Raw genomic sequence first — 23111 nt, forward strand, 5'->3', positions numbered from 1 at the left:
AATAGAAGGGGCACTGAAGCGGTGGTTCTTTAACTTTGATGCACCGCAAAGCATTATCCTGGCCCTTCAAAATTCTTCACAGGCCACCATGTTGCAACCGTTTAATCAGAAACCATGTGTGAGGACACTGGAAAGTCTTTAAAGCTCGTCTGATGTATTAATCCATGAAGCCTTAGGCCAAATAAAACTTATTAGTCTTGAAGATATCACAAGGCAACAGACTAATCTGGCTACCCTGTTGGAAATTATTAGTCCTCTTCAGCCCCTTTTCACCTGGAAAAGGGTTAGGAAAATAATCTCCCAAATTGTAGGCAAACAGGACAGAATGGACCATAAACAAAAATGCCATTCAGTCTTTTGGTATCCATGGGTATTAAAGGCTTCAAGGAATGCACCCAGACATGACTGCCCTCATATGTTCATCCATGTGGAGGTGACAGCCATTGCTGCCACATAGATCTGTATCCATTTTTATAGAAGTATATACATAATATTCCCTCTGAGAAATTGCAGCTGTAGCCATGTTGATCCTTAAACCAAATTCAAAATCCAAATAAGTTGAACCTGTTATTCCCTGATTTCTGCTACCGCCATTATTGATTTGTTTATTATTTTAAGGTATGTTTTAATCTGTAAACTGTTTAATTGTATTTTAAGGGGGGGTATTGGGACACAGGATTGTATATTTTAACATATAAGGCACCCCGGTTGTGTTGCACAGAGAGGTGGGATATAAATTATTGTTATTATTGTTGTTGTTGTTGCTGGTGGTGGTGGTGGTGGTACCTTTATTATGCCAACCAGAAACCATTAAAATATGCTTAACTTTTACAGCCCACTGGCTTCTTTATTAGATGAAGAAGGTAAAGAAATCATGCAAGGCAACACAGTGATGTTGTAGAAATTAGAAACTGCACGTCTGTACCTCCATCTTCTTCACCTGATAAAGAAGTCAGCAAGCCTCAATAGTTAATGTAACTTTTCTGCTTGGCCTAATAAAGGTATTGCCAATATGTATACACAATGTTGGGTTTCATTTGATGGTCAATGAGGCTGCCCTTGCATTTTGTCAACCGAAGACACCTCACTGAACTGCAAAGCAGGGAAATCCTAACCTGGTGGATTGTTTGACATCTTATACAGGGACTTTACTCTTATGTACAGGGTAAAACAATGTAAACTGGCTTCACTGCCAGAGTTCGCTGCCACATAAACTAATTGTTTTCTCCAGGCCTAACAGCATGGGCTCTCACTGACCTCTGCCAACACAGAAGATTTTGGCTTCATATAAAGAGGGACAGAAAATATGTCAAAGGAAGAATCTTTACAGCTGCAATGGAAAACTGAAATTCTATGGCCTTTCTTTCACTTCCTTTCTCTCACTTCTTTGCTTCTCTTGGAGGTGGGAAAGAGGGTTCTTAACTTTCTTTCTCACTAAACACTTAATAACACCAAAGCAAACATGATACAGACTTCTGTCCCAGTCCATGAATTCTTCACCATCTTCACTTGATGAAGCCGGTGAGCTTCAAAACCTAGCATAATTAAAGATGTGTGGGTGCATGCACCTTCTAGTTGGTCTAATAAAGGAATTGTTAACTTTTATTTTGATTTCTCTCTACTGAGGAACCAAGATTCAGCTTGCCATGAAGAAAGGCCTACATGCATGCAACTGTACACTACTAGACCTCCTTCAGATCCACACAGTTACAGGTCAAGTACTGACACATGTGTATGTATGGTTGGCTGGTCCATCACTGTCTTCAAGGTAAAGGCTAGCCAGGTGCATTCTCAGAAGGCTGTTCATGCATTCAATACCAATAGGTTCCAAAACATTAAAAATAAAATAAAAAAATTAAATAGAACATGACATGATAATAGAGAGCAGGACTGGGAATCCTGTTGTTGGACCACAACTCCCAGCAATCCTAGCCACACAGTCAATGGTAAGAAATCACAGGATCTGTAATGATTCCCACCCCAGATATGATTCCCACCCCTGAAGAGCCGTTTAAGAAGGGAATGGAAATGGGAATGGGTGATCAAGTTCCTGAGCTTTAATTATTCCCATGGTTCATTTATTTATTATATAGTCTACTGGAAGGAACTGGCAAAACCACCTCTGAGTATTCCTTGCCTAAGAAAACCTTATGAACACACACGCTACTGGTGATAACACTCCCTACATACCCTATGGCTTGCCAGACAGTACTCTTGAGGTAGCTAAATTTGGTCTGGGGATTCCAGTTGTCAAACACTAACACAAGGTATGTGTGTCCAGCCACTGGCACCAATATTCCAAGGAACAATACACATGACTGTCCTTCTGTTTTGTATGTCCCATTGAATCCAAAAACATTGAGCATGGGAATTTCAGATTCTGGTGTACAAAATGTTTCTTATTCCTTTAATCTTAATCCCTTTCCTAATATTTAACCTCAAAATGCAACTAACATCTCAAAATACTAAAAAGTATTTTTAATAGCAAAAGTGATCGTGGTTTCTTCCTAAAATTTCAAAGTAGAATCTTCTTCAAATGATGATGATTTTCCCAATTTTTGCCTTTGTATTTTTATTATCTTTCTGGTTTTCCAGTTTTGTTTTTCTTTAAAACCTGGATACCTCTGTGACTGGAAAAGAAAGGGGCAGTCTGTTGAGTTCAGAGCTGGGTAGGGCACTGTGTAAATATTTGTTTCACAAACTAGAGAATGAAGTGTTGGTTCCATTTTTTTCAAAAACTGCAAAAATCATCAGTTGGTATTTGGAGATGGGAAAAATGTATTTTGACAGTATGCAGCAACAGTAGTAATTGGGTTTCTTTGAAAGAGGAGATCTCTTTGAAGGCTGGACAACTAAAACAAGCTGGCTATGAATATGGAGGAAAATGTCACTTCACACACTAAAAACATTAAAAACTACCCAATCTTCAAATTTAGAATTGGACTTCTGGCAATTTCTATTTTGTTTACATGTTTTTGTATTTTTCGTGGTAGAAATCTGTTAGAAAATTGGCCCTAAACATGTTGCAATCGTTCACCTCTGTTCTAAGCCCTCTGCATATAGTTGCCATATCCTGGTTGTTCCCAGGACATTTCCAGTTTTTAAGGCTCTTTGGGATGTCCTGCCCAATTTTGGGATCAGATCCCAGACTTGGTGAGGCCTCCCTCACCTTGGCACAGCTGTGCAGGGCCTCAGCTGGCCAACAAACCAGCCCCCAAAACATCCAGGGGTCAAGGCCTCCCTGGCACATCCTGCACGCAGGGCCTCTGCTGGCTGGAGGCGATCCAGACAGAGCCAGAGGCTTGGCCCACCGGCATTGGTGGCACAAGCAGTCAGGTAGGCAGGCCTGACTAGGGCCTCCAGGGACCGCCTGGTGGTCTTGGGGGCTAGGAGTGGTAGGCCACTGTCACCAACCACTGCCTTCCTCACACTTTTGCCAACATAGGCGGGTGGCAGGCATGCATGTAGGCCTGGTTGGGGCCTCCAGGGGGGAGGCCACAGATGGGGGCCACAGATGGGGATTGAAGGCCCCTACCACCTTTAGTTGGTTGTGTCCTCCATTTTGCTTGAACGTCCTACATTTTGTCCTAAATTGTTTCCTACATTTTATCCCAATTTTGTGGAAGAGAATTATGGCAATCCTACCTCTGTAGCACTTCCTTCTCCTTGAGTAGCCAGCTATTACAAGGTGCCCTTGCTTAACTTTAAAGATACTTGCAGGACAACCAAGACTGAGGGGAAGCACTGGGGAAGCTGGTACAATTTAATGGGGCCCTGTGATCTGGAAGGAGTTCCAGTTCCTGACTGCACTGCATATGTTTTTATCTTTGCTTTAAATCTTGTATTCTTGATCCAATAGGAAGAGCATGCACCACTCATATTTACAACAGTCACACTCGTGCACATTTGTTATGCCACGAAATGGTCTCAAGTTACCGTATATACTCGACTATAAGTTGACCTCATGTACAAATCGAGAGCAGGTTTGGGGGCCAAAATTATGGATTTTGATCAGACCTGTGGATAAGTCGAGGGTAAAACCTAACAAAGGGTCTAAATGATGAAGCAAAGGAAAACAATGCCAAAGAACTTGCAAAGGTCTGGTAGCCATAACTGTTTAGGCTCATACTAAAGGCTGGATGAATGAGAGATCAGAGCAGGGTCAGTGCCTCCAGGACACATTACACTTTTGTCTTTCACCAGGGAATGGTTCCCTTGTTTATAAGAACTAAAGTACAGCATTTACATTGACCCATGGATAAGTCAACCTGGGTTTTTGGAGTCAATTTTTTGACTAAAATTTCTAGACTTATACATGAGTATATACAGTACATACTCAATGCTGCAGGGGTTCATCTGTTATGAGTGTGGCTGGCACCCTCCCTCAATAACAGGCCCTGGTGACTGAGACAATTGGAACATATATAAAGCCTATGTCATGTCTTATGGGGAAAGGGCCTCACTCTAGTGGTTCCCACCCTTTGGTCCTCCAGATGATTTGGACTTCAACTCCCATAATTCCTGACTGTTTGGCCAAGATGGCTGAGGATTCTGGGAACTAGAGTCCAAAACAAATCAAGGACCAAAGGTTGGGAAACATTGCTGATGGAATCCTGGAACTCTCACAAGAGGCCCTTCTCTTGTGAGACTTAAGGTGGCATTACACAGGTCTGTCACCTCATGTGTACCAGCCAGTCTTGAGTTGACAGGGCCAAAGAAAAAAGTGTGCCATATTGCTGTTGGAGAAATCCAGCAACCCTGATTGGGGGGGGGGGGGGGGGGGCAGGCACTGGGGCATGTACTGCCTCTTGGTAATCCTGAAAACAACAAGAAGAGATGGTGTGGAGGGTATGGAACTCCCTCACCCCAGATATTCAATAATAGCACCAAGTTAGAATTTAATTCAGTATTGTTACCATGACAAAACCAATCTTGCAGCATCTAGAAATGAAATGCCTATCAAAAATACCAGTATAAAAAACAATTTTTCCTATAACAGATTTACTGGTGCTCCACAATATGTTGGGCTGTTTAGTCCTAATTCATCATTAAGTTTACCATGTGGCTAGGGGCTAATAAGGCTTTACGTATGGCAATCCTCCATAAATCCTTGATTTTGGTGATAGCAGCTGTGGAATTACTTCAACAATCCCCTCATCCAAGTGTCTGGATTCAGAGATAATAGGGCTGGTATTCTATATTACAAGAGCCACAGAGGCACAAAGAGCACTGGAGACTAATTTTGTGCATAATACACCTCCATATACCTATCTATCTAGGCCCTGTTATTTATCTTGTACAGTGAAATGATGTACAGTGTATGTATATCCACTCCAGGACACTTATGCACAAGAGAGACACTACTGTCACAAATGTTGTATACCTTCCAAGTCAAGCTCATACTCAGAACCTTTCATTTTCTCTTTTCTGCTCAATTTCATTTGGCTTGAACATTCACCCTCTCTGGTGTGACAGAGGGCAGATCACATTCTTCTGCAGTAAATGTTGCTTCTTTACCTGATCACCTGTGACAGCTTTGAATATTTTCAGCTCCTGAGAAAGCACATGTATCATCCCAAACACACACTCAGCTTTCACTGAGTGTCTTCATGAATGATTTAATCCCCTTCCTCCCTCTTTCTGCCACCCACATTCCAAAACATCCATATGTACTTACGCTTCTGGAGAGAAATCCTTTTCTTTACAAACCTCCATCAATTTAGGTGTCAACCTGTATGCTTTTAGGGAAAGATATCCCTGGGCAGTTTTTATAGGATCTGAGAAAGAGCAATAGGAAAGAAACAAATATACTAAGTATTTATCCATACAATTTTATCTGAACACTTTAAATTGGGGCAATATTTATTTTCCAGTAAACATCTAAAGAGTTCTGTGAATGTCATTTAACAAAACTGTAGCCCTGAGGCAAAAAGCCATTCAAATTGCACACAAACAAAATATATCATCTGCTTTTCCAAAGCTCAGAGCAGTAGGCCAAAAACATCCAATCAATCAAACAAAATCAAACAATGACAGCAGATCTTGCAAATGAATGTCAGCAAAATCAACAAAAATTTATTTATGGTATCTGTATGGCATACAAAATAGTTCACTGGGTGGTTAAACAGGTAAGCAGCAAAATCAAGAAGTCCTGAAGAAATGAAGATGCCCTGGCCAAGAAATAAACAATTTGTAAGAAAGAAGTTGATATTCTCCTTGGAGGGAGAATTCCATAGGAGTTGACACAGAGTTATAAAGATCTGCTCTGAACATTAACGGTGGCTGGTCACCTCATGGTGCAACATTCCATCAAGGCTGGATTGGTACCATGGTATGATTGAAAACCTTGCAGAAAAAAAGTACACAACAAGTGATGGCCCTTCACATAACATGGACCTTTACAATTGTGGGCTTTAAAGCATAACAACCACCACCTTGAATTAGCAAGCACCCAATGTAAAACAAAATGAAAAAGGGCAGGGCAGTGCTAGAAAACAACATTCTATAAAATGTTGGCTTGAAAAGACTCCGAAGGGCCCAAGGTCACAGGCAACATTCCTTTTAAAGACAGATACTGCCTTAGGAGGGAAACTGTGTATTTGTGTCTATGAAGATCTTATCAAAATGTTTTAGGCTTTATATAAAGACATTCTCTCCACAAAGAAACCTTTCAGACTGTATATGGTTGTAGAGACAGGTCTGGTGTGTATAATCAGAAATACAGGCCTGTTACAGACTGCCAAAATAAAGCTGCTTCGGATCTCTTTGGAGGTATGCTATTTAAATGATGCATGGGTCCTACGAGTCAGGAGGTCGCGCCAAAGCCACACTCCATTCCTAAGCACTGGAGTGCAGCTTTGGTGCAGCTTCCAGATTCTTAGGATGCATGCATAATTTAAACAGCATACCTCCAAAGAGACCCGAAGCAGCTTTATTTTGGCAGTCTGTAACAGGCCATTGTCTGGAGCTTGGTGGCAGAACACATGCTTTACATGCATTAAATCCTGCCCCTAGTTCAAAGGAGAAAGGAAGTGAAATCAAAAGATCACCAAAACTGAGGTCATGGAGAGATGCTGTCAAACAGTGTACACAACTCTGTTGGGTGGACAGTGGATGCCTAGTAAAAGGCAGCTTCACATTTTCCTTGGTGACATGATAATAGCAGAGGAAAAAGGCTTCAGTGGTTGCCACAGCATCCGACTCCTTTATATGACAAGCAGCATATTGATGATGCTACTGGATACTTGGTTGTCTTAACCTCAGTGCTACAAGGGTCTGTCCAACCATATTTATGTTGTTGTTTTAAACTATACTCTGTATTTTCCCTCCAAAGACGGGTCTGTATCCTTGGAATAACTTCTACATGCTAATAGGATCATGATTTATACCCTGGTTATTTCCTGGGTCACAGTGGGCCACTGTGGTCCTCCAGATGTTGTTGGAATGGAACACACATAGGCCATCCAGCATCAACTACTGTCAGGGATTAAGGAAGCTGCAGCCCACCAACATCCAGAAGGCATCAATTGTCCTGTCCTGGGGAATAAAGCTGTATCTAGACAGCAGCATCTCTTAGAATCGTACCGAAAGGACCATCAAGTCACCTGTTCAGTACAGGATCGCCAGCTAAAGCATCCTCAGCAGGTAGGTGTCCAGCCTCTTTTTGAAAACGTCTAAAGGAGGAGACCCCACCATCTCTCAAGGCAATCTCTGCTTTTAGAAAGCTGCAAGTCAGATGGGAAGCTGGAGTAGAACTCTTTCCCCAACTTCACATTTTTATGTGGAGGCTGATAAAATTGTACTAAAGGAATATTCAGTCATGAGAGCCCCCTACCTGCACTTTCAAGCATTACGAGTCCATTAGCACACCAGTTCATTACTTTTGCGGGAGCTTCACAATAACAATGGGATGCCTTGTGAGTCCAGAATCTGCACCTGGATTGTCAAGCTCTTGGAATTCTATTAGGAAAATATTTATTTTGACAAACCTTTCCAGTTACATTTTTTTTAAAAATGTAAATAGTTTTCATGTTGCCACATTATCTTCAAGAATGGAAAATATTATGTTTGGTTTTTTTTAAAAACTATTTAATTTCTAGGATAAGGGAGCTTAACATGTGTAGCAAGATAACAGCTGAGGCAGTCTTGCCAAATAGTAAACTTTTCAAAAAGAAGAAGTTAACATTTGGGCTGTCTGAAACTGAACACAGTAAAACCTTTAGCAATCAGTGATAAAATGAAAACCAAAATAGACTGAAACAAGTGGAAAATTCATCAAGATCTGATGATGCAATGTTCCCAGCCAGTATAAGTATACTTTAACAACTTGTTCTTTACTGTAATCCAATTGTTAACATACTGAAACAATTTTGGGGCAGCTCATAAGATTGATCGTATTCATTAGTATTTTTTCTGACAGATACTCAGGACGTTACATTTACTTCTCAGCTGGAAACTATACGCGAGCCTGCCAGATATGGCAAAACTGTGAGTGTTCAGGGAGGGGAAGGCTATAAAGCTGTTAAATTGCCTACAGTTCTGATACAGCACAGAACATCTGGTCTGGAGAGCTTGAGGAAACGCCATTAAAAAAAAAAGGCAACAGAAAAGAAAAAAATCTTTGTGCTGCGAAACAGTCCAGGTTTTGTGTGCTTCTGTCAGATGCATAAAAAGGAGGTGGAAAAGGAGGGGGGAGACTTGGCACATTGCATTATGATTGGTCAGTCACGTAGGGACCCAGACGCTCTAGCAGGCAGAGTTTGTTAAGACATCTGGTCTAGTTCCACCAGCCCTTTCCACACACAGGAGGGGGAGCAACAGAGGAATAAAAATGAAGCAGCTACTCTGGCATTCCAAAACGTACACATCAGGGCTCTGATAGCAAGAAAAATAAACAGAAAGAAGGAAACCCTGTCTAGACTTTGCTGCTGCTGAGGCTGCTTCAGAAACAGGGTTGGTATTTACTTGAAAAAGGCCTGCCAAAGCTGCTCTTACAGGCAAGGAGATTGAAGACAAAAATAGCCCTAATAATATCAAGGGGGTGGTGGGTGTTGTGTGATGGTGCTGGGAGGTATAATACAGGAAACAGCACACTAACCGTAAATGAGAACGACAGATTCCTCAATCGCATGCTGGTAACTGAACTGGGAGTCCAAGAGAGCCCGGGTGACAAAAGAGCCATAGTAGGTAGACTGATACCAGCCGACGTGAAGGTGATCGATGTTTACATGGCGGAGGCTTCGCATCATTTCCATCTGATATTGAACTAGGAGAGGGAATAAGAAAGAGACAGACGGAAATCAAAAACCAGACAGGATAACCTTTCATTATTTTGTTTTTAAAAAGCACCATAGCTATTCCTAAACAATATGCTCAACTAGAATCTGTCAGGAGCCAAACCAAGAGACCCTTGAGGCCCCTGGACTAAGAGGAAAGGAGGAGAGTTCTTCTGCTTTAATTTCAGAAGTACAATAAAAGAAGATTTCTCTTTATTTTTAGCTGTTTATTAAGAGGAGGAAAGTGTTAAGTCAGAGATTTCAATCTCAGACATCTTCAGTTAAAAGGAACAGGCACGAGACAAGGGAGAAAGGCCTCTGCTTGACATCCCACGGAACTACTACCAACCAGATGAAACCAAGCCAGGCTAGATGAACAGAGCCTGAAACTGGTTCTAGTTGGCTGCAGCAAAGGGAAAGATGGCAAGGTTTACTCCATTGGCTGTGCTGAAAGACCACCAGGAGGGCCCTTCACTCTTCTTCTCCCAAACTATCACCATACTGTACCACACACACACACACACACACAGAGAGAGAGAGAGAGCTGGGCTGCTGCTTCAGTCCAGCAAAGACCACTAATCGCAACTGATGTTTTTCTGCCTTAACAATTCCCATGTATTATAAGATCTGTGTAACCTCAAGAATTGTTGACTATGCATACTTTTTTAAGAGTGAGTTCCACTGTGGATAGTAAGATTTACCTCTTGAGTGCCCATGCATGCTGAGCCAGCCTGGCGTAGTGGTTTGAAGGTTGGATAAGGACTTTGAGAGCTCAGTGTTCCAATACCCTCTTGGCTATGGAAACCCACTCTCTCGGCCTCAAAGGAAAGCAATAACAAACCCCTTCTGAACAAATCTTGCCAAGAAAACCCCATTATAGGTTCACCTTGTGTGTGTATGTGCCTTCACATTGCCTGTTTACTTACTGTGACCCCATGAATGTCATAGGATTTTCATAGGCAAGGAATACTTAAGAGGTGATTTGCTATTGCCTTTCTCTGAAATGTAACCTACAGCCCCTGGTATTCCTTAATGGTACTCATCCAAGTACTAATCAGAGCTAACCCTACTTAGCTTCCAAAATCAGAGAAGATCTGGTGCCTTTAGGGCAGTGGTGGAGAACCTTTTAGCGACCGAGTGCCCAAACTGCAACCCAAACCCCACTTATTTATTGCAAAGTGCCACATCCCTCTGGATTTCTAATGACAAACTCTAGTGAAGTCTGTGTTGGGAAGATGGTGCATATGCCCAAAGAGAGGGCTCTGAGTGCCACCTCTGGCACGCGTGCCATAGGTTTGCCATCACTGCTTTAGGGTATTTAGGTTTGGCTTAGGGTCGCCTTAAGTTGGTAATGACTTGAAGAAACACAACAACATGCATAGGATCAAAGCTAAGAAACGTTATTTTCTTAGACTACAACTCCCATAGATTTAGATCCTGGAATTATGTGAATTACCTCATTAAATATGGGGTTGCATTCCTCAAAAGGAAGAATAGTCTGGGGGTAGTTCTGGACCTCACCTTATTACTGGAGATCAAACTGAACTCTGTAGTTCAGAGTGCCTAGGGAAAACCTTGGCTACCTTACAAGCTACAGCCTTCTCTGGATTGGGATAACCTGGCCACTGACTATCCAGTTTAACTACTGCAGTGTGATCTATATGGGGCAGCCCTTGAAGAAGGTATGAAGACTGCAGCTAGTGCAACATGCAGCTGTAAAACTGCTGACAGGAACACCTTACAGGAACCATTTGATGCTGATTCTACGTAAATATTTAAAGAACTGTACTACCTGCCAATATGCACTGTCTCAAATTCAAAGTGATGAGAATTAAAATCCTAAACTGCTTGGGATCCCAATATTTGAAGGAGCACCTCTACTTATATATAACAGGCCAATTACTGAGGCTATATGAGGAGGCTCTCCACTATGCCCAACCAATGGGAACAAAGTATTACATGGAGACATGAAGAGGGCCTTTTCTATAGTGTCAACCTGGCTGCAGATCATTTTCCCCTTGGAAGACCCAGTTTTTAGAGATGCTGACTTTACTTCAGTGTCAGATTAAACCTTCACTTTTTTACTAAGTGTTTAGGGCCTAGACTGACTAGGCTGCAGAGCTTCAACATAGTGTAGTATATGATGTTTTAAACTGTGTTTTTATGCTATCTTACATTATTTCAAACTGTTTCAACTTTTTGTTTTGCTGTATGCACTCTTCCCTGAGATCTTTTTATACAGGAAAAGGTATAACCAGAAGGGATTTTGAATGTTGATAGTCAAAATGTAATTTTTCTAAGTTCCACAAAGAACTATGAGTTTGCTTACTCAACTTTTCTTTTCTGATATTTTAAATTATAAGCCTAAGAGAAAAGGCAATCTCTGCATGTTTGTTATGGTACTATTACAAGGGTTGGTACACTCCAGAGCTTGAGTTTTATTTCTTCTGGAGCTCTGGAAACCCTATGTACATCAACCCAGCACATGTTTGAGAGGGACTGTTTTCATGTGGAAAGCCCCCCAAAACAGTTTATTATGATCCAGCAAAAATGTTTTCATCCTACAAATATTTTTTCCTGCCAAAACTCTCCACTCTTTTCATCTGAAAACAATCTACTTGCTTTACAAAATTTTAAAAATGATGACTTCCATTTGATAAAGTATGTTTCACCCCAATGTGTCAAGAATAAAGAAAACCACCTTTCCCTGTATGGTGGCTGCTGCTACTTTTATCCTTCCAAAATACACATACAATTATCTTGGGTCCCTCTAGTTCTTTCATTCACCCTTCTAGCAGCGAACTGCTTTTCCTGGCAACCATAAATGCTTCCACGTCCATCCTGTGCATCGTCATCTGGGCAACAGCTAGACTCTTGGCGTGCTAGGATGGCACAGCTAACCTATGTGGCTATGCTTGCCCTTTCTCTCCAGCCTTCCCTTCCTCGAACTGTTCTCCCTTTAGTCTGTCAGCTTCTCACTTGGCCTGCTGCAACCCTCAATTCCAGCTTCCTCTCAAAGGAGCTGACAAGCTCAGATCTCAGTGTTGACTTTCTCATGATCGGCCCCAGCTCTGCATCTAGTCTGAATTCTGCCTGGATTCAAATTGGCTGCCCATCATCACTGCTTCTTATTGCCCAGTGCAAACAGTCTCTCTCCCCAACCCAGGCCAAGAACTATAAAGCAAACATGGTTCAATTCAATGGATACCTAGCAAAATGTGACAACTGCTAAAGTGTGGCAGCTGTTTCGCTATAAAAAATACAGTGGTGCCTCGGGTTACGAAATTAATTCGTAACGCGGCCGCTTTCGTAACCCGAAAAGCCTTCGTAAGCCGAATTGCCATAGGCGCTAATGGGGAAAAGCCGCGATTCCGTGTAAAATAGCGCCGAAAAGCACCAAAAGTTTTTTCGTAACCTGAAAAAACATTCGTAACCCGGAACAATAATTCCCTATGGGATTTTTTCGTATCCCGAAAATTTCGTAACCTGGGTATTTCGTATCCCGAGGTACCACTGTAAATGTATCCCAACTAGAAGCACAAAATCTTGAATAGAGAGAGCTGTATCTGTTTTGCTTTCTAGAGCATCAGCTGTTGTCCACATACACATTCACTCTGTCCCATTTCCAAGTAGGTTTGCTTTATTAAAAAAAAGAAAATATGCACACAAAGTCTATATGCATTCTGGTGAGCACAGAAATGTGTGCATGTTTTGGTACACATTTCTCCTGAATGTATGTATTACTATACAGTTAGCCATCCACATTTGCGGCTTTGACTTTTGTGGATTTATCTGCTTTTTCGATAGATATGTTCTTTCTTGTAACCTCTAGGTCCTCCAGTACAACTCTGCCAGAGGTCCAGATGATGATGATGATGATGATGATGATGATGATGATGATTATTAACCTTTATGTATAAAGCGCTGTAAATTTACACAGCGCTGTACATACAATCTTTTTAATTGGACGGTTCCCTGCCCTCAGGCTTACAATCTAAAAAGACTCGACACAAAAGGAGAAGGGAGTGGTGGTGGGGAAGGGGCCTCTCTAGTAGGATAATACATATAAAATACATAGCAATACAGGAAATGATTCAATAAAACAGGCAACAAAAGAACGTCAAATAGCAAGTGACAATTATGCAATGCCTGGGAACGCTTCTCTGAACAAGATGGTCTTTAGCTCCGTTTTGAAGTTGGTTAAAGAAGTGATGGCTCTTGTTCACGGGGGAAGAAGGTTCCAGGCGTGAGGGGCAGCGAGTGAAAAGGGGCGAATCCTAGATGGGGCAGAGGAAACCCTGGGCTGGGACAGCAGACCTTGACTACCAGAACGGAGGGCCCTAGTGGGAAGGTGAGGAGAAAGAAGGTCTGATAAGTAAGGAGGGGCCAGCCCATGGAGGGCTTTAAACATCGACAGCTGGAGCTTATACTGAATGCGGAAAGGGAGGGGGAGCCAGTGAAGGGATGCCAACACAGGAGAGATATGGTCACAGCGGTGGGTGGATGTGATAATGCGTGCAGCTGAATGCTGGACAGAAATTAAAGGACAGAGGTGAGAAAGAGGAAGCCCAGCCAGGAGGATGTTACAGTAATCAAGTCATGAGACCACTAGGGCATGGACCAGGATCTTGGCAGTAGAGGCAGAGAGATAAGGTCGAATTTTGGCAATATTGTATAAAAAGCATCTACAAGCCTTGGCTGTGGTCTGGATCTGAGGGATACACGACAGAGAAGAGTCAAAGATAAAATCAAGACTGCGGGCTTGCTGGACTGGTTGAATAGAAATGTTGTCCACAGAGACAGAAAAGGAGTGTTGAAGGGTGGGCTTAGGAGGAAAGACAAGAAGCTCCGTCTTGGACATGTTGAGCTTCAAACGCCGATGGCACATCCACTGCGAGACAGCTGTGAGACAAGACGAGACTTGCTGTTCAAGCCTTGGAGAAAGGTCAGGGGTGGAAAGATACAACTGGGTGTCATCAGCGTACAGATGGCAGATGTTGACCATAGAGTTCTGCTGGAAAACCTAGAAGGTCCTAGGGAAAACACTTCTCTGGGCATTTGTAAGTCCTCCAGCATGATTCTATAACCAACTTCTGGCAGATGTTGACCAAAGAATTGCACTGAAGGACCTGGAGATTCTCTTAGGTGAAAAGAATAGATTTCTTTTATTTAATAATTTAATTTTAATTTGTTTTATTTATATACTGCTATTCCAAAGATCATAGCGGTGAACAGCAAGTAAGCTAATTAGCAAGTAAGCTAATTTGCCCCCAACAGTCTGGGTACTCATTTTAGCGACCTCGGAAGGATGCAAGCCTGAGTCGAGCTTGGGCCCTTTTGCTGGTCTTGAACTCGCAACCTTGTGGTTTTGAGTGAATGGCTGCAGTACAGGCATTTAACCACTGCGCCACCAGGGCTCCATATAAAAATGCTCTGGAGATGCTGGGGATTGAACCCGGGACCTCACACATGCGAAGCGCGTGCTCTACCACTGAGCTACTCTTAAGGACTACTCTTGGGTTAGGATTGCATGCCTGGAGAGAATTTTGATTCTCTGTGAGTGATTTCATTAGATGCTACCAGTCTTAACACCCCGAACTAGGATTCTGTGATAATTCAGGACCCAAACAGACAGACGAAAATAAAGCTGCTTCAGGTCACTTTGGAGGTATTCTGTTTAAATGACACACGCATATTAAGAGGCCAGAAGCTGCGCTAAAGCTGTGCTCCAATCCTTAAGACTGGAGCGTGACTTTGGTGTGGCTTCCGGCCTCTTAGTACGCATGGATCATTTAAACAGCATACCTCCAAAGTGACCTGAAGCAGCTTTATTTTCGTCTGTCTGTTTGGGCCCTCATTCATTCATTCATTCATTTTCCTTATTTCTAGAGCAAGTTTGAGCAGAGCTGACAATAACACAATAACTACCACCCCCCAAAAAACAAAATCCTAGTTCATCATAATAAATTCCTTTTTCAAATGACAAAAGTATACCTAAGTTATACTGTGTCTGTAATTTAATGGGGGTTAACCATTTCCTTTGCAGTGTCACTATAACTTTTTAATGTGACTTTTACAATTACGGGGATGTGATGTTGCTAAATGGAGAAGAAATATCACATGCTTCAAGGGCTGATTCATGCTGTGCCTTGTGTTTTGTTCTGGGCATTAAGGTACTAGTGAAGCGGATGGGAGGAGGATGCCTCTTGTACCACAGGCCAGCAGCTTTGAGAATTCAGAAGTTTGTTTAGTCTTTAAATTACCATATATACCTGTCTGTAAGTTGAAAAATATTTACTAAAAATTGACCCAAAAAACCTGGGTTGACTTATACGTGGGTCAGTACGGCAGTAGTTTGGACCTTGGAGCCTCTTCCCCAGCCCGGCTGTCTCCCAAAAGGGCAGCCGGGCTAGGGAAAGGCTTGGGGGGCAAACACTTGCCTCCCTTCCTCTTCCCCAGTCTCGGCGTCTCCTGAAGCAACAGTTGGGCTGCAGAGGAAAGGGGGGGAGTGAGTGCTTGCCTCTCAAGCTTCCTCCCTAGCTCAGCTGTCTTCCAAAGGGACAACAGGGCTGCAAACAGGGAGGAAGGGTACTAAGACCCAAATTTTACCCTTGACTTATCCACGGGTCATTGCAAAATCCCTGATTTTGGCCCCCAAGATTGCCCTTGACTTATACACGACGCTGACTTATACACGACGCTGACTTATACACGAGTATATACAGTAACTGTAAAGTAGCTATTTCAGTTACTTGACAAGCAAGAGAGAATTCTTAAACTTTTAAGATATTTTGGGTGTAACAGCGTCTGATTATTTTTAAAATATAATTTTCCAACCTTTGCATTGTATTGCGCCCATTGTTTTTCAAACTGTACCTTGTTCATTCAACCTTATAAGCTTGAATTGATCAGAATAAACAGCAATGAACAGTCTGACCAAAGCTTCCACAAACCAGAAGGATTGGAACTTGTCTCATTTCCAGACCCAACACTTCATCTATTGTTCACTGACATCTTCATAAAAATCTGCCTTTGGGGTACGTGTTGCCCTCCTGTTTACGGCATGTTTATGTGTCTTCAGTTTAGTAACATGTCCATAAAGGAATTGTGCAAATTTCATTGTTTCAGAGCTTTGACAATAAATTCAATTCACTCTTCAACTGCTAAGCCATCCTCTCAATCTGGCATTTGTGCTACATTTTAAATAATTAGCTTTACAACAAAAACAAGAATGTGTGGTAAAGGCCATCAGCTTCTTGCACGCATAAATAAGATCCAGACTGAGAATGGGGACAATTAATACATTTTTATATAATCTTCACACACTCTTCCAAAAGGCTAATTAAATTATTGTCAACTATTTCCAGAGCACAAACGAAGACAACATTTGTGTGCTAGACCAGTAGGGGCCTTTCTTTGTCAAATATGTAAAAAGTTAAACAAGTCAAATATAGACCTACAATTAAGAATTTTTTTTTAAAAAAAAAACCCTATAAACAATACAGCAGTTAGAAAACAGAGTTTATTCATTTTGAATTTTGCTTTCATTTAAGCTTTGCTTTTAAATAAAGTCACCCAGACAAGGACAATTGGGGTGTGTGTGTATTTTGTCATTAGCCCTTTGGGCAAGAGACAAAGTGCCTGGACCTCCCTGTGTGAGGAGAAGCTTTTTCCCTCAAGATTTAATCTTTTTTTTTCCCTTCATTTTATTAGCCTACAAGTATGACAGGCCTGTTAATTTGGACAAAATAACAAATACCAAGATTCAGATAAGACCAATGGATCAAATGTATACTTCCTAAAGATGCAGAGTTTCTGGAAATGTTGAAACCAAGAAAGCAGACTCAAAGGAAATTGCTGAAGATTGAGATATATGCAATACCTAAACTAGAATCATAGAAACGTAGAGTTGGAAGAGACTTCAAGGGCCATCCAGTCCAATCCCATTCTGCCATGCAGGAATTCTAAATCAAAGCATCCCTAACAGATGGCCATCTAGCCTCTGCTTAAAGACCTCCAAGGAAGGGGACTCCACTACACTCCGAGGAAGGAGTGGGTTCCACTGTCGAACAGCCCTTACTGTCAGGAAGTTCTTCCTAATGTTGAGGTGGAATCTCTTTTCCTGTAGCTTGCATCCATTGTTCTGGGTCCTGTTTTCTGGAGCAGCAGGAAACAAGCTTGCTCCCTCCACAATATGACATCCCTTCAAATATTTAAACAGGGCTATCATATCACCTTCTCTTCTCCAGGCTAAACATCCCCAGCTCCCTAAGTCATTCCTCATAGGGCATGGTTTCCAGACCTTTCACCATTTTAGTCACCCTCCTTTGGACACGCTCCAGTTTCTCAATGTCCTTTTTGAATTGTGGTGCCCAGAACTGGACACAATATTCCTGGTGGGGCCTAACCAAAGCAGAATAGAGGGGCACTATTACTTCTCTTGATCTAGACACTATACTTTTACTGATGCAACCTAAAATTGCATTGGCCTTGTTAGCTGCCGCATCACACTGTTGACTCATGTTCAATTTGTGGTCTACTTGGACTCCCAGATCCCTTTCACACGTAGTCTTGTTCAGCCAGGTGTCCCCCATCCTATATCTGTGCATTTTATTTTTCCGCCCTAAGTGTAGTACCTTACATTTCTCCGTGTTGAATTTCATTTTGTTAGCTTTGGCCCAGCTTTCTAGTCTATTCATGTCACTTCTCTCCAGGATGAAAAGGAGCGATTGTTGAGCACCCTTTGGCTTCGGCCAGTCAACCAACTAGTTTGTCATGCGATATTGTTTGTTTTCTGGTTGCTGCCAGCTAATGGCAACCCTAAGGCAAACCTATCACAAGGTGTACTTTTTTACAAGACATTTGGAGGAGTTTTCTCATTGCCTTCCTCTGGGGCTGAGAGAATGTGACTTGTCCACACTCACCCAGTGATTTCCATGACTTAGTGAGAATTTAAACCCTGCTTTTCAGAGTCTTAGTCTGAAAATCAAATTACTACACCATGCTGGCTCTCAAACTTGTTTATTATTATTTGTTCATATGTCCAACCTTTGTTTCAGCACTTTATTTTGCTTCTGTCATGTAAAGCATAACACTTATATTGTAAGGCTCATATAAAATTGATACATTTAGCAATCCCATGTGTATTTGCTTAGAAACAGATCCAGTTTCATGCAACTACTTTAGTACCCCAGGTACCATAGCATCACAGCCTCAAGTGCAAAAATCCCTTTAAATGCAATTCTGTACAGTGGGCCCTTGGTATCCACTGGGGTTTGGATACAGGACCCTCCATGGATACTAAAATCAATGGATGCTCAAATCCCATTAAATACAGTGGCACAGCAAAATGGTGCCCCTTATATAAAATGGCAAAATCAAGGCTTGCTTTTTGGAATGTATACATTTTTAAAATGCTTTCAAATCATGGATACTTGAAGCTGTGGATAAAAAATACCTGAATAAAGAAGGCTGACTATATTGTCAAAAGACCATGGTTTGAATCCCTGCTCAATCACTGAAGGCTACCAGGTGACACTGGCCAAATTATATTCTCTCTGCCTCAGAGAGGCAAATTTCTTATGAATAAATCTTGCTGAGATAAACCCACGATAGGGGTTTATCATAAATTGAAGTCAACCTGAAAGCACATAAAGAGAAGCTCTTGTAGCACAAAGGGATACATTCTCTAGGTGGGGGATGACTGGGCAACTCATGATCTGCAAAATCCTGAGGAACTTCAACTACTTTTCCCTACCTGGATGGAACAAAAATGCTGATCTATTAGAAGCGTAACATCAGCAGCCTTAGTAGGAATTGCTAGAGGATCTCCTGGACTACTGGAGGATCTCACAGACAGCTGAAAATATCTCTCAAGGCAAGCCTCTTCCTGGCCCTAAAGATCTTGCTTTTGAGATTTTTATTTTTCCACCTATAGCAGTACTGTACCAGCAGAAAAACAAAACAAAAAAAAAATATTTAAAATACAGTATTTAAACACATCTCTGTGCACTAAGAGATATGTGGGAATGTGCAGGTGGATGTTTGCATGCATATATTCAAGCATTCTGTGGTGCTGAATTACTGTTGCCACATTTTCTTCTTAAAAGCTCCTCATCTTTTAGTAGCTAGCTGTCAGGCAAAGACTGCATGCAGTTTTTCAAGGGTACATTCAGGGATAACCATAGATGTGCTGCTGTTGAACTGCAATCTTCAGTTCTTGAAATACTGACACACAGACACACATCATATTTAAGTACAGTATCCTGTTTGGTTATTTTCTCAAACAGGTTAAATTCACATCTTCCACCTCCAGATTAAGCACTTTAGGACTGACTTATACCAAAGGCATATAATGGAACATATGCTTAACTTTGCCTTTGAAATCAAACTGAGCTTCACTTTGTTTTGATTGTGCTTTGATCTTCCTATGTGGGTATTGTTTGGGTATCTGTATTTTAATTGCACAGAGTCTTAAAAAGGAGGTCAAGAAGACTACTGCTAATCTTATCACACTCCCAAATGGGATGTAGATTGTTTCAAGAGAACAAATTATCACCTTAAAAGTAAGCCATGGATGACAAATGCCAAATGATGGCAAGAAAAACTAAAACCACAGCAAAGGGAATAAGCAAAGGGGACCAATAAGAGGCTATAATTTCATTTCTACTGCTCTCCAATGTCTCTACAACGCCAAATATTCTGAATTTGTAATTGCCTTTTTCAAACAGAGTCTTACAAGAATATAAAAATTGTCAGCCAGACCCTCATAGCTCAGTAGTGGTTAAGGAATGGCAACTGACTTAGATTACCTGAAGTGCTGATTGCACATATTCCACTGGACACATTCCAAAACCCATCAAGACTTCCATCCAGCAAAAACACACAATTTCAGTGTACGCCTACTCATGGCAAGATTTATCTGCCTTGATCTAATTTGCCAAATGTTGACAAAAGCGCTTGTTTTGCCACATGCTGCCAATGTGCCTTTGATCATTAATACTGTGATCATTAATACTGTCCAAGATGCTTTTACTCAAGCCTATTCACAGCAGTGTACTTTGGCTAAGCATGTAGTTCTTTATTTAGGTTTTTTTAAAAAAACAACAACCAACAACAATCAGTCCTTGCTAATGGAGAATAAGTAAAAACAAGATTGATGATTAGCCTGGATGACAGCTCCAAAGTAGCAAGGAGGTGACATTTCAAGCATTTGTTTTGCTATTTCTATGGAGTATACATGTTTGTAGTAGAATTAAGAGGAGATGATGCATGTCTAGGAAGAGTTATCAGTCACTTGGGGGATTATGGGAACAAAAGAAATGCCAGGCTAAACTGCAATGTAGATTAGGTACATTCCATGCTCCAGAAGAGATAGGTTGGATTTTTGAATTCAAATGCCAGGTTTCAGAAAATCTGGCAAGCTAATCACATTCCTTTTTTTCAAACAAATAGCTATCTGCAATTCTATTTGGTACTCACAGGCCTCTCATTAATGTATAATTTAGGTATAGGAAACCTGGTGCCCTTTAGATTCTTTTGTCATGACTTCCTACAAGGACCAGGCAGGCTGGCCAATGATTGGAGGTTATGGGATTTGCAGCAGCTTGCTGCTGCCCTTGTTTGAGTGCACTTCTCCCCTTGGACAAACATCTTATTAACAATCCAGTTTTTTTAATGATAAGAAACCATCAATTCTGGTTAAGTCTACTGGGCCATATAACAAAAGCCAATTCACACAAAACATCTGCATGTGATTATAGGCTCAACTAGATGGTCATGGTAATAGCTTAGGAATGAGCAACTTATGTAGGAAGAGCCATGAATAAGAGCATAAGAACAATTCCACTGGACCAGCTTAAATACGTATCTGTTAAGGATTTCCCCCTAGAGTGGCAAACCAAATGTCTCAGATGGAATCCTTTAAGCAGGACATGACAGCAATACAACTCTTCTTTGTGTGTCCTCTCACTGGTAGTCAAGAGACAAATTGCTTCTGATCCTGAAAAGCATCATGAGTATTAACTATCAATACCCTTCATCCTCTATGGATTTATCCAGTTTTCTTGTAATGTCAGGCAAGTTGGTGACCACCACTACAATGAGGATCCTAGCAATGTTATAGATGTCAATTTGAGGTACCACTCAGTAATAGATCTTTAAGAGCACCATCTCCATTCTCAAACTGAAAGTTTAACCTTTTTGGTTCCATAATACCCACATTCCCTAAACATAGCTAGCAATGTGTAAGGCACATAGCCTGTTGCACTGGAGTTTAGAGTTGTTGTTGTTATTGTTGTTGTTCTTGTTAACCGCTCTCAGGTCTATTTCGACCCATGGCAACCTTGTGGATGAGACATCTCCAAGAACCCATCCTAGCTCCTGTAAACTCACATCCATGTCCTCCTTAATAGAGTCCATCCATCTAGCATGCAGCCTCCTTTTCTTTCTACTTCCCACCACATTTCCCAACATTGTTGTTTTTTCTAATGAATCTTCCCTTCTAAAGATATGTCCGAAGTACGGTAGCCTCAGTTTTGTCATTTACCTTGTTCAAATCACTATTGAATCCTTGTATGCCTACTGGGTATTCAATATTTTTTATTTTGTTTGATTTGTTTCCTGCCCTTCCTCATAAGACTCCAGAGTGACCAACAATCTATATTAAAAAGTACTTTAAATTACAGTTCTAAAATTCTCTATATATATTCTAAAATTCTTCCTCAGTCTTCTAAATTAGCTCCTCTGTTCTCCGTACAATGTGAGTAGGATGCTTTCAGTTAGCCATAGTTTCTGCTGGGGATGCTTTAGCTAGAGCTCCTGCACTGAGCATGAGGCCTGTCCAACTCTATGATTCTGCTGTTCCTGTTACATCCAAACCAAGGGATTAGGGCTACAGAACTGGGACAGGCCACATTCTTCCATGAGTCACGGCTCAATATACCAGCTTTCTCCAATCTTGCTAACTGCAGCTTCTCAGTTCAGACATTAATGGGAATCCATGGCGGGTTACAGACCGCCGAAATGCGGCGGTCTGCTGCCGCCGCCAGTTGCTGCGTCCAGGAACCGCAGCAGCCAAATGGCGCGGTCCCCGGACGCAGCAAAGAAGGAGCACAAAAATCACGCTCCTTCTTGCGGCCCGGAAGAGACGCTGCAAGGCGCTAGTCTCGCACTCGCGGCGTCACTTCTGCCGCGCGACGTGCGGACGCAGAGTGTCAGTTACATAAAAATGGCGGCGGCCATGTGGAACAGCCGCTGCCATTTGTTACGGACTCAGTCCGTGCTAGGGTTAGGGGCGTCTGGAAGAGACGCCCCTTTCTAACCCTAGCACGGACTGAGTCCGTCCTAGGGTGCCCGTCTATAACAGGCCCATGTCTAACTAAAAAAAACCTTGATTAATTACAGTGTACTGGCAAGTAGGAAGTGAAAGTGAATGTAAGGCTTGTAAATACTTTGGTTCATTAAGCTGAAATGCATGTCCAGAGAGAGCCCAAGTGCCATTATACTCAAAAGGGGACCTTGCTAACCAATGAATGTGGCCTGATGATTTTTGAAGTGTTCCGTGATTTATCCGTGGCCCTACCGGTGAAAAAATTTATGGAGTTGTAGTCAAAACAAGTAAATTTTCTATAGTCTGGCTAAATCAAAGTTGCATGTTATCCTTGCACAGTGGCCATGCTGTCTCCCATTTTATTCCCCTTTTAATTTATGTATTGTCAAAGTAAGTAGTTATATTGCTGTTGTGGCATTATGGCTAGAGAGAAACAGATTAAACAGTATTCCACCCTTTTCTTTCTATTTTCCAGAACCTATTCCACTCACCCATCCTTGGATCAC

The 23111-nt window shown here is 41.7% G+C and overlaps 1 protein-coding gene across 1 annotated transcript in view; it reads right to left on the reverse strand.

The window, feature by feature from the left end:
• Positions 1–23111, reverse strand: part of EIF3H (eukaryotic translation initiation factor 3 subunit H) — a 144064-nt gene that overhangs the window by 15109 nt on the left and 105844 nt on the right. Inside the window, exons 3-4 of the mRNA XM_042462275.1 lie at positions 9098–9265; positions 5678–5777 (exon numbers count right to left, since the gene is read on the reverse strand). Coding sequence (XP_042318209.1) covers positions 5678–5777; positions 9098–9254 — 257 coding nt within the window. The 5' untranslated portion in view covers positions 9255–9265. The remainder of the gene's footprint in view (positions 1–5677; positions 5778–9097; positions 9266–23111) is intronic.

The sequence above is a fragment of the Sceloporus undulatus genome, chromosome 4, assembly GCF_019175285.1.
Source record: "Sceloporus undulatus isolate JIND9_A2432 ecotype Alabama chromosome 4, SceUnd_v1.1, whole genome shotgun sequence".
NCBI classification, from domain to species: domain Eukaryota; kingdom Metazoa; phylum Chordata; class Lepidosauria; order Squamata; family Phrynosomatidae; genus Sceloporus; species Sceloporus undulatus.